Genomic DNA, 12,308 nt, shown 5'->3' with positions numbered 1-12,308 from the left:
CCCACATAAGCTTTCTCCAAAAGTTTACATAAAAACTCATCTAAAAATTCTAATCTTAACAGTATTAAAATTACTATTATTGCTCCTATATCCGATAGCCTTTGAATTTATTTTATTTGATTAATCTCCGTCCTATGTGAGTGCCTTTGCATATACATATGTGAGTTCCTTTTAACATACATTGATATATGTGCATGAAAATATTGATTCTACTTAGTTCCACCGAGTGGATATTGTTTTAGGGCCTTGAACAGTCTTTATGTGAAGAGAAAAGACAGATACTACTTGTGTGTGCCTTGCTATTTCCATCAGTGTGACATTCTGTAAAACCCAGTAGTTGGACTCAAGCTTACTGTCCAGTTCTCAGGTGAGCAGATGGAGGGTGGGGGAGAAATATTAAGCTTGCAGTTTGGGTAATAATAGAAACACTGGCATTTTAAAGCTCATGCAGCTGTCACTTAAACCTCTTTATTGTCAAATTCATTTGTCTCACCCCTGCCTCTATGTAGAACAGCAAAACACTCTCTGCAGGACAATGTTAAAAACTGGATTCTTATTCAGATTTACTTTGCAAAACCACATACAGTGGTAATGCTGGTTGATTTCAGGTCATCATGCTTGGGTCACAAGTGATTCCCCTGGATGCTGCATCAGAGCCCTCATTACCAATGGAAAGAATGCCTGCAGGAAGCTCAGGGTTTTTTGTGAGCAGGACTACAAGCTTCTGTAATGTAGTAAGAGTCAAATTCAACACTGGCAAATTTGGTTACAGCTTTTTTGAGTCAGAGTTTGGGGTGGATGTTTTACCACCCCTGCGGTTATCTGTGGAAGGATCATATGTAGCCTTTCATATTTTCTTGGATTATAAACTCTTAACTGGAACGCTCTCAATCCAACCCTAACTCTGGCATTCCTGCTCCCAGTTCCTCACCTGGGAACAAATTCATTTTCTCAATTGTCTCTTCCCTCTATAAATGAATAGCAGTTGCTCCTGCTCTGAGCTACTACTCATTGTTGGGCACAGTCTAGCTACAGCATATAAAAGAGCATCAGCACAGGCTGAATGTAAGTGGGCCAGACCACTACGGACCAGATTTTCAGAAGATCTCAGCACCCTTCATTTTCCATCTTGCCACTTCAGTTTAGGACCTGACTGGGAGCTGAGTGCTTTTGAAAATCTGGCCCTTAAAGTCAATCAGACTAAATTTTGCATTTTGTTTGAGGCTTTTTTTTTTTTTAAGTTTTAGTTTGCACTGTCAGGTAAGAGCCAACCTCAAAGAAAATGTCTCCCCCACAGATTGATCACCTTTCTCTTCTCTAGAGAGTGTGGTGTGAGTGCAATTTCTGCACTAGTAAAATGCTAAGAAAATTGGTAATGTGGGTTCAGAATGAGCCTCAAAATTCCAGTTCTGAAAAAAATGGAATTTAAATATATCATCCCAGGACATCCTATTGTTATTTCTGAAGGAATAAATAGCATCAAGACATATGATTTTTTTTCCTGATTACATTTCTCTAAACTCCTTCTAACTCAATACGTTTCCATTATCTCACTGTTTTTCAGCAAGCAGCAGTTTGATAGGTCACTCAGTGTGAATCTCTTACTCAGAATCTTGTAACCAATGTGTATAGAGTTGGCCTGCCAGTATTTTACAGAGATAACTATAGTGATCAGGAAGTAATTCTGTCCTCCTTGAAAGCACAAGCAGCATCAAGGGAGATGAACTCACACCCCAGTTCCAAGCACCCTGAACTTTGCTGAAGTTCTGATTTATATCTAGACGTTGTGCCTACTCCTTTCTCTAAAACAAGCTGAACCAGATGCCTAGAATTGAACCTTAACCCTGAACCTTAGGGAAGTTCAGCTCCAGTTCCAAATGTAAGCCTTGCTGCTAAGGCCAATCTCCAACTAAAAGGTCTCCTGACAGAGCATAGTAGTAATTCCACTCTGATACATTGCCCCAGATTGAAACTCTCTGAGAGAAAATCCATAGTTAATGCAATGGCTACAGTACATTTTTCTTCCGATGGTAGAGTCACCGTTTTTTCAAAAGTGTTTATTTTCATTGTTGTTCTCCGAGGACAATAAGTCCATTCTACTGAACAGCAAGGAAAGTTACTTTAGACCTCTGAAATTGTATACCTTTTGTTTCACAGATTTCTACAGCTCTATGCCGCAGAGCTATGGAATTCAACACTGCGTTCCCTAAAGCTTATAATTGGGCTGCCTCAGACATGATACATATAATCTCCAAGCCATTTGACCCCTATATTGTTATATGCGGTCAGGTAGGAGCAATGCAAGTTTCAGGTGACCCTATCATGTGACTGAGATCAGAGGTCAGCAACTCCTAACTGTTCAGCTGTCAGGGTAGCCCATTCATCACCATTGTTATGTAACTGACATGCTGACAAATAGACCTGGGTATAAAATTGTTCTCAGCATTCTACCTGATGGCCTTAAACCTTAATTGGTGGCTGTAAATTTTCACGTTAACAGCTACTGTGACCAGACAAGTGCCTGGAGTGAAGGGAAGGATAAAATTAGGCCTATCATAATTTGTTAAATTGTTAATGTCATAATGGACACCCACCTGGTTAAGTGGATAAATGCTTTCTCTTTACAAAGCTTTCCCTAACCCCACTGTATCATGTCAGGCATTTTTATCCTCACACCTTTCGATTTACCATGAAAATATAGTACAAGATCATTTATTTTAATGGCAGATGTTACAGTTTTGATACTTTCTAAGGAATTTATCCCACTCTGCCATCCATGACCAAAGATGAAGGACATTGTCCACCATCAAGCTAATTCTTTACTTAAAAGCAATACTTTTCATGTTCTTTACCAAGCAAATCAGTCTGTTTAGCAAATCAGATTTAGTTTCTTTCTATGACATCTTAAAATAAAAATGATAAAAGATTGCATGTTGTGATTGCAAGTGACATCAGCTGATTTACTTAGATAAGATGCAAGGCCAAAGAACTGATCACTGTCAGACATTTAAAAAGTCTGGATTTTTTTAAGGGATGTAAATTTCAGTGACTTGGCCAAATTTCAGCTTGGATAATTACATCTAGTTTATAGTAGTCTCTCTGCAGCTTCCATTGGATATGACATTTTTCTTGTTACCTTGGGCCATTGTCAGGGTTGCTGTTTGCTGGTAAACATTTAGGGGGAAATCATGGGCCTGTTGAAGTCAATGGGAGTTTTGCCATTGACTTCAATAGGGCCAGGATTTCAACCCTGATGCTTACCACCCCAGAAGTAGCTGCATTGTACTGGCAAGAGAGGCATTTTGTGTGTGTGTAATTATTGAGGTTTACTCACCTGAGTAATCTGTACTCACGTTACTATTCTCATATTTTTCTATAGGGTTGAGCACACAAATATATATAACTCGAGAGAAATGCATTCTCTGGTACAATGCTAAAATAGCTAAGGATGTGGGTTCAGAATGAACTAGAATAATCTTAAAAGTCAGTGGAACTATTCATCTGTCATAATTACTCAGGAGAGGAAAGACTTGAAGGCTCAGGACCTAGGCCACAATCCTGCAAGGGGAACTGTGTATATAGATGCCTATGCTTGTGCAGAGTCCTGTTGAACTCAGTTGGACTCTGTGCTGGCTCAGTTGTTCAACCATGCAGACCTCTTTGCATGGGCAGGACCCAACTTGGTAAGATCTCTGTGAATCTTCATGCTGTCTAAAGAGAACATTATTATTCAGAACAGTGTACATGTTAGAAATGTTAAATCATTTTAATCAAGGTTGATGCATGCACATGTCTTATTGGGAAATTATTCAGTATAACAACCCATTTCTTTGCAAATCTCTAATGATTCTACTGACATACAAATATTGCATATGAATGCTATATTTTCATCTGGGCATCTACCCAGCCTCCACTTGTGCATGTGAAAAACTTTCTAAGGATGTACATTCACTTCTGCTTTAAAAATTCTAACACCTTTGCACACCCAGTGTTGGAATTTGCATCCTGAAAACTCAATAGAATAATTGGACTTCAAGTGTGCAAATTCAATTACTTTAAAAGTTCTAAAACCTGCTCATGTGCAAGTGCATACACAGCTGTGGATACCTGCGGACTATGGCCAAATGTACATGTCTATGCAGTTTGGCATGTGCACAAGTGAATGCCATGAGCTGAAAATCAGCCGGCTTTATTCAGCTAGTATAGCACCTAAGCATGTGGCTCAGGCCCTCAGAGTCTGATGTTCAAAGGTGCTGAGTACCTGCAGCTCTTATTGAATTCAAAAACAGGCCCTTGCAGTTTGGTGTCCTTTTGCTTGGACTTATTGACCTTTTACCTGTGCCACTGTTTTATAGAAGCACAGTTCTATGAGATAGGTATATCTCCATGTTTTATTTGTTTTATGTTTTTATTAGACAATATCTTTAGCCCAGTGTATCACCAACAGAGCACACTGTGGTGCCCAATATTTTCCATTTCTACGTGTGATAAAGGGGTGGCTTTAGTGTTTCTAGAGAGAGCAATAGAGATAATAACTAATAATAGGGCTTTCAATCTGTGCATCTTAAAGCACTTTTCAGCATTAAGGATCCAGGTATAACTCTGCAATTCTCTGGAGTGTTTAAGTGAATACTTACTGCTCTGGCAATGATGGATGGGGGGCGGGGGTATTAGCTCCTGTATAAAGCATAATGCCTTCAGGGATGTAGTACGTGTCCCCCTCAATTATCCCCTTTTGCACTTATTGGTACATCGTGGAGACAAGGCCATCACCTTGCCCCCCGTTTTGCCTCACCAATCCCTATCTGGTCCCCACCACTGTTTGCACTTCTGAGCAAAGTCAACCAAATTAGGGCTACCTCCTGTGGGCGGGGAGGCAGGGAGTAGACTCACTGTGCCCTCTCCCCATTCTAGTTACCCTGTGCAGGGTGAACCTCTCTAAGTGCCTACACTTCTGTGGGGTAGATAAATGTGTTACGAGAAGCCAGGAGTCATATCTCACAATTCCGCAACTGCATTAATCACATACTTCCATAGCACCCACGTTTTTCTGCATGTGATCCTAGTCCGCATACTTGAACAGAAAAGTATTTGCCTGAAATAAGAGTATGTAAGAATATTGATACTTATTCCTTATTCGCTGCAAAACTTAGGGGAAAGAAAGAATACTGTTTCTAAAATCAATGGCTAGCACATTACTGTAAAATCTATCGATTAAAAACACGAAGTATAATGTTAGTCATTTAGTCTCTGGAATGATGCAATACTGAAATAAATTTATCCTTTGACTTTTGCATTAACCTTTTATTGACTGCTTGCATACCCATAATTAACACACACTTTAGCTAAAGTGGTTAATTTTAGCATCATGATCAGTGTCCTCTAATGTAGCTGACATCCTGATCATCAAAATGTAAGTGCAACCCTAGAGATGATAACTAGGGAAATATCTGTTTTAGTTAATTTGTACTTGCCCATAGTGAGATTAGCCACCATCTCGGTGAAACAAACAACTCTTATAAAAATTGTATATTATTGTTTAATTGAATTGTTATGAAAGGAAAATTAGTTGGTAATATTAATAAGCAAAAGAGATTTCCTATTGTATGCCCATAGCCAGGATCAAAACTAGCTGAATATGGTGGGAGAGAGGTAATGAGAATGTAGATCAGTGCACAGTGAATTGTAATCAACTGCTACTTCCAAATGGACATTGTAATTGAAACTGGGATGGTTTTGGTGGTATTGGTGAGGGCCTGGGGAAGGTGAGGCTTTGGAAACGTGGACACCTTCCACACGTTTATAGGTACTAGTCATTTATATTTTAAAATGTCCCTCTTCCTGTTTGGTGGATTTTTATTACCAATGGGCTGGAGGGCCACTTTGGCGCTAAGCTGGTGTGTTGGAAATATGCTGCAGCTGTTGGTCAGTCAGCCTTCTGTGAGCAGGATACGAAAGAATCCAAGATTCAGTAGCTCTGCCCGGTCTAGATAAAAGAGGGCTTTTTCTGCACCAGCATGTACCTATATAGCCCCGTCCCCCCCACTCCATCTCTTTCAGTCACCTGGGGGGGAGGGGCGAGATGAATCCGCATCCCAAGGCTGACCTGGTCTGCCACTGCAGTCAAAAGCACCTCCTTGGCTCTCTAGCCCTTAAAGGGGCACACACCTTTTTGAACGGGCCAGATAACAGCCCCCCCCCCGTCGCTTAATGTGCAGTGAGGTCATTCAGCAGGGATTGCCTAGTTCAGCGTCTCACTCATCCTATCTATGAACCCATGACATTCCCAGCCTGCTACATGCAATACATATTGTTCCAACTTACTCTCTTTTGAGGGGTTGACCTTTTTTGGTTACTCAAATTTCAATCACCAAATATAATCCTCAACCTAAGCTTTTTACTCCCCACAAGTTTGGGTGTTCCTAGGGTTTCCCCAACAGCACCTCCTCTGTTGTAGATCCTAATTCCTCCTGCCTCTGGGAGGAGACATTTTTATATCCTGTGAGGAGTTAATGTGGCTTAGCAGTAATTCCACTATATATTTTTATGAGAGGTTCAATGCCTTTGGATACCTGTGCCCCTATGCAGGTTGCTCAGGTCTGTCACTCTGTTACAGTATCAAAGACCAGACCTGGGACAATACCTTTTACAATTGTGGGGAAATGTATTAAAGTTAGGACTAAAAATATTACTACCAAAAGGCTACTGACTCCTTTTCACATCAAAAAGGGGGTACATAATCAGATGGCCTATTTCAGTGTTGTGGATGCTACTTCATGTGATAACAGCATCAAGTTGTTTATGGTATGATGAGTGTTGCCAGGCACAGCATCATCTTTAGCAGTGATTTCGAAGGACCTAATCCTGCCACCTTTTTACTTGTGTAATTCCCATATAAGTCAGTGGTGCCTGTACCAGGGCCAAAAACCCTGGTTGAAAATAGGTGATATACATAATGTATATGTTTACCATTCGCAACTTCTCTCACATGTCAGAAAAGTGACATTAAAACAGGTGAACAGAACAAGTAGAAGAAGTGATCAGAGTGCACTCATCTATGACTTTCAGAGGAACCCCAGACTGGGTAGATATGGTGTGGAGGGCATGGAAATGTTGGGATATTGGCACTGGCCATTTCTCTCCCTTCTCAGTTGCACTTCTGGCCTCAGACTTGTGAATCAGGAAGACTCTTGTGGATGGTCACTGACATCAATCCCTCATGTAGAATATAATATGGCTCAAGGTTCCCAAGTGCATGACTGTCATGTAATGAGGCATGTGCTCAGCAAAGTATACCACGTGGTGAGGTGACCTCTCAGACTATCTCTGCTAGAGGAGCAATGGAGCAGCTTGCACTGCCACTCCTGGGCTTCCCAAATGACAGCAACTTTGGTAACTATTGGTATATTTAAAGTGACCACTGATGCCCAAAATTCAAATGTGAGGAAAAAGTTGGTAGGAAATAAATTACATAGGGAGGCTCTGAAGGTTAAGAATATACACTACGGCTACACAGGCATTGAAAGGTGATGCGTGTTCCCTCCCAAAGAATTTAAAGTGATTGTTATTAATAAATTGACTTTTGCTAAAGCACATAATATGCCTGGCAATCTTTACTAGCAGAGCCTCTTGATGTGTCAGCTGTAATAATCTCTACACGGTTTAATTTATCCACTTTTAGATTGAAATGCTTACACTGGAATATCTTATACTACCCAGCAAATTGAGCATGTTATTTTGTGCCGAGACCGAAAATAAAGCAAGATTTTAAAAGCCTTACAGAGTTATGCTTTAATTAGGTTCAGCTTCTCTTGCATATTAATTTTCTCCTGTTCCTTTATATAATTTGAAAAATGTCTTCAGAACATGATGGCACAATCAGTTAAGTACCTCTCAGAACTCATACACTAAACTGCATTTGCTCTAACAACTGTTATAAAGCAGCCTGCAAAACAAATCCTCTGTTATTCTGTACAGTGCAGCTTATCAATGCAAACAGTTTAATATTTATGCTAAGAGGATTGTCACAAGTAGCTTCTGTTCCTTTAATTCTTGTTTTAAATAAATAATGAGAACATTTAAACACATTACTCTTCTCAAGGCCCTGAGGTCGGCTAATCTTATTATTTATGAAGTGATGTGCTACATAATAGTACTTAGTGCATGTTAACAGATGCTATTATCAGGGGCTGATGTGGAGAGCTGAAGATATATTGGAATGTTATGTGTTAATACTGTCCTTGTAGTATAATGTACGATGGATTGAGTGCACAGGATGCCGCAATTAACCGCACACCAACATGGGTGTAAAGTTGAAGTATGTTTTCTCATGGGTATTACACTGCCATTAATAATTCCCAAGAGAAGAAGACATCTTTCATTTGGGAACATTCTCTTCCAGAAGTCCTCGAGAGGGGGCCAGGAAGTTATATGAGTTGATCTTGTTCATTTTGCAGAGCTGAAAAATACCTGAGTGGTATAAAGGCACTTAAAAATAAATTTCATTTTATATTTTTTAAATAATTAAAGACTTCTATTTATATTTTGCATACAAAATATAATTTTGTATATTTCTTACTGGGGATAAAACAGTTAATTTCTATCTATGTGATCTGATGTTTCTTGTAAAGAAATGAATTAATCTCCTGTACATATGAAGTAATAGTACTTGGCACTTTTCATCATCATAATGCTTTACAGACATTAGTTAGTTAATCAGCAAATGGTAAATAAAAAAAGTCACTGAATTGTTACAAATTTTCTAATGCAGTGCAAATAAGTGGCAGCCTGTATTACAAACTAATCTTAAGAGATGTGACTGTTGCTACTCATAAAACTTTCCTGTGCTGGGCTGCAATTTAGCTGCATATTATAATTAGACTTCACTAGTATTGATGAATAATCCATTTAATAAAAAACACTGTAATTTAAAAGTTTTCTCTGGGGACTAACATACACTAACATCTTAATTTAATTTTATTGAAGTTTTGCCTACCTATCCATCAGTGGAAATTGTTATTAGCTTCCATTTGCATATATCTTTATACAATTTTCCCTTTTTACATTGCCTTTTTCAGAGCAAAGGAGGCTTATACACTTGTAAATCTCTAGAATCTACAAAGCCAATCCTGCTTCTGTAATATTGTTTAATCTATCCCCCGACCTTAATGCAGTAAATTCAGTTTAATCTTTCTCAATAGTCTAGTAATACACTGAAAACCCACAAACATTTAAATCTGATAATAGTTTAATCACGTACTTTAAATAACAGCTGAGATAATGAAAAAATAATTCACCATAAAAAGGTACGCAAGCCGAATTTTCTCTCCGATTGGCTTTCTAAGAAATCCCTCTAGATAACACAAAGCTTACAACAGAAAACACGGCTGCTTCTCTGTAAGTGAACAACCCATTTTGTCCACAGATTTGTTCTCTCTCTCACTCTTTGTTTGTTTATCTTAATGGACGAATATACCTTTCTGGGAGTTTGGTTTCTTGACATTCCTTCTCTTAAAAGTAATTCTTTGTTCATCTTTTTTTTTTTCAGATGCCAATGCCAACTTGCAATGAGTTTGCCAGAAGAGCAAAAGCCAAAGTGCCATCCCTTCTGGAAGGATGACGATCCCAGTATGCCTCTGCCATATGATCTTGAAGAAGTCATTGCTAACCTGCAAACTCTGCTTGAGTAGATGGAGCACTAGAAGATGTCCTCCCAGTTTAAAATGACCAGTGCTCCACTTTTCATCCTTTTGAAAGAAACGTCGTAAAAATGGAATAAATCTCAAATTCTCTTATCCTTAAATCATATGAGTTATTTTATGTCTTCTCTGAATGCAGATATGTGCTTTTTACCCTTTTTATGCCCTTTGTAACTGGATTATGGTTCTTAGCTACTGTTTTAGTGATTGCCACAAAAAAAGAGGACTAAGCATCAAAATATGAGATCTTAAAAGTAAGGTTGTTTGTGATCTGTTTTGAAATAATATTCCAGAAAAGCCAGCAATTCCATGCTGGACTATACAGGACTATCCTGAATAAAAGAGTGCTAATTTTCTTTAATTTAAATTGTATTCTAAATTAAACTGGTTTATTTCCTGAAGTCATATAACCAAAATGTGTAACATTCATTGCTTGACATTGCTACTAAGAAGGGCATTATTCTATTTAAAATCATAGTGAGGCCAACTCTACACTAGGTGCACTTTGCCAGGATAGCTATACCAGTATACTCTACTGGGAAAACACTCCGACTGTAGACTCAGCTCATAGCAGTTGTGTCCTTGCCAGTATAGCTTATTCCAAGTCAAAATAATTATACCAACAGAAGCACTGTTTTGCAGTATAACTGCATCTACATTAGGAACTTTTGCCAGCACAGGTATGTCAGTCAGGGATCACATCTCTTCACATTCCTGGCCAATATAGCTATGCTGGCAAAAGTTTGTAGTGTAGACTGCCCTGAGTATATGGAATATTCACTACATTTCTGGGACTGTTGCTCTGGCCATCAGCTACCCTTAAAAAAAGGTGAGACACCCTTAAAGAAGTAGCTATTGTACTTAAATTAGATTTGATTGGATTAGGATCTTGATCCCGGTACACACCGTTTAACTGATATCCCCTGTGTCAGTTTTCTTAGGACTTGAAAAGAATGCTATTTCATGAGCACAGCTTTTTTTCTGCTCTAGTTAAGGCTTGGCTGTACCATTGGGTAAACTGCATACATTTGGATTAGTGCCACACTAAATACTGTTTGCTTTGGAAATCACTTAAAAATGAACTAGTTGAAGTTGTGGGGATTCTGCTTCAGAAAAGGTGGTTTCTCATGCAGACAGATATTCCTTTGGAAAGGAGTTAACACAAGTTTTATTTTTGGGGGGGACGAGGAGTTGTTTGTTTTTGCTGTTGCTACTTTGATTAATTTTTGTTTAATTAAGCACAGGTAGAAACTATGGGAATTGCAGTGGTGAAATGAATTTGACCACCATAATGAGAGAAGACACTTCAATGTTGTAGACTGTGGCTCACGTGAAAGCATAACTAGTAAAAAATATTGGCAAATAATAATTTACTTCAGTATTCAAAGGCCACTAATGTCTTTTCTTTTTTTAGAAGACTGGTGGCAGCTTATAATAGAATTTTTAAAAATACATAAGTCTAAGGCCTTGCTTAGGCTGGGGATTGAAGCCAAAGTACTAGCTGCATCAGTCCAAGCCTCTAGTGCAGGCAGATACACCTGCTCTGTGCCACAGTTTGCAATGGTGCAGGTATAAATCCGTGAAAATCTAGGAGTCTGCACTGGTGCAGCTACACTGGTGCCTGTAATTGGGGGACATTCCCAGTATAGACAAGGCCTACGGTTCACTAGCAAGATATTGAGACTCAGACACCTAATGGTGGCTCAGATCGGATTAAATTATCTATTTCTGCTTCCAATTTCACTTATATCATTGCGAGTAATTCCATTGAACTCATTGGAGTTACAGCACTGTAAAATCCGAATACAGCCCTCCATTTTCCCAGTGCTCATGATGGGCAACCATGAATTAGCAAAGCTGATTGGAACTGTCCAGAGCACATTGTAGCACTCAGAAGAACACAGTTACAGGTAAATAATCAGACAAGAAAAAGGAGCACTCAGTACACTTGTTACCTTGGTCAAGATACTACTAGACATTAATAAGAAAATGGTTTAGAAAATTGCTTTTTTTCATTTGAATAATTATGACTGAGGTCCTCTTGAAATGATCCTCTAGCACATCCATTAACATTGCAGCATTAGGTAACACATTACCATTTTGGATGCACTACGAAACATTCTTAACATAGGCCTCTAATGGATGTTCTATGTATAGCAATTGTTTACTGACTCTAGATACTCTAGATACATGAGGACCGAGGTCAGACTGTTTCAGGGGAAAAGCATAAATTAGCTTTCAACGGTGGATTCAGTGATTCTTTTCAAATGGTGAAGTTCATGACTGTGCTTACATTTACTTTTCATCAGCCCTGAAAGAATTGAGGTAAAATAGTTCCCTTGCATGTGTGTGTCAGGCTAAATGGATTACAGAAGATACAGATCTGTTTGCCTGTCTGCACTTGCCTTTAGACAATATTCATCAATTTTACAAAAGCTACTGACTAAACATGGAAGCCATACAAATGAAATGCTCCAGGCAGGGGCTTTTTATTAAAAAAAAAATTGATACACAGTTTTATACTGATAGAAGGAACATTTTGGCAGAAGATAGAGAGCCAATACATATATGTTAGGCATAGTACACACCCCTATAACAGGCATTGTGCGC

At 38.8% G+C, this 12,308-nt stretch overlaps 1 protein-coding gene across 3 annotated transcripts in view; it reads left to right on the top strand.

The window, feature by feature from the left end:
• Positions 1-10,042, top strand: part of FTO (FTO alpha-ketoglutarate dependent dioxygenase) — a 332,160-nt gene extending 322,118 nt beyond the window's left edge. For all 3 annotated transcript variants that reach the window (XM_039502941.1, XM_039502936.1, XM_039502935.1), the window contains one exon: positions 9,548-10,042. In XM_039502941.1, coding sequence (XP_039358875.1) covers positions 9,548-9,689 — 142 coding nt within the window. In that variant the 3' untranslated portion in view covers positions 9,690-10,042. The remainder of the gene's footprint in view (positions 1-9,547) is intronic.
• Positions 10,043-12,308: the final 2,266 nt, after the last annotated feature.

Source organism: Mauremys reevesii, linkage group 16 (genome assembly GCF_016161935.1).
Source record: "Mauremys reevesii isolate NIE-2019 linkage group 16, ASM1616193v1, whole genome shotgun sequence".
Taxonomy (NCBI): domain Eukaryota; kingdom Metazoa; phylum Chordata; order Testudines; family Geoemydidae; genus Mauremys; species Mauremys reevesii.
The sequence above is the reverse complement of the archived record's forward strand: the minus strand, read 5'-3'. Positions and strand labels throughout refer to the sequence as shown.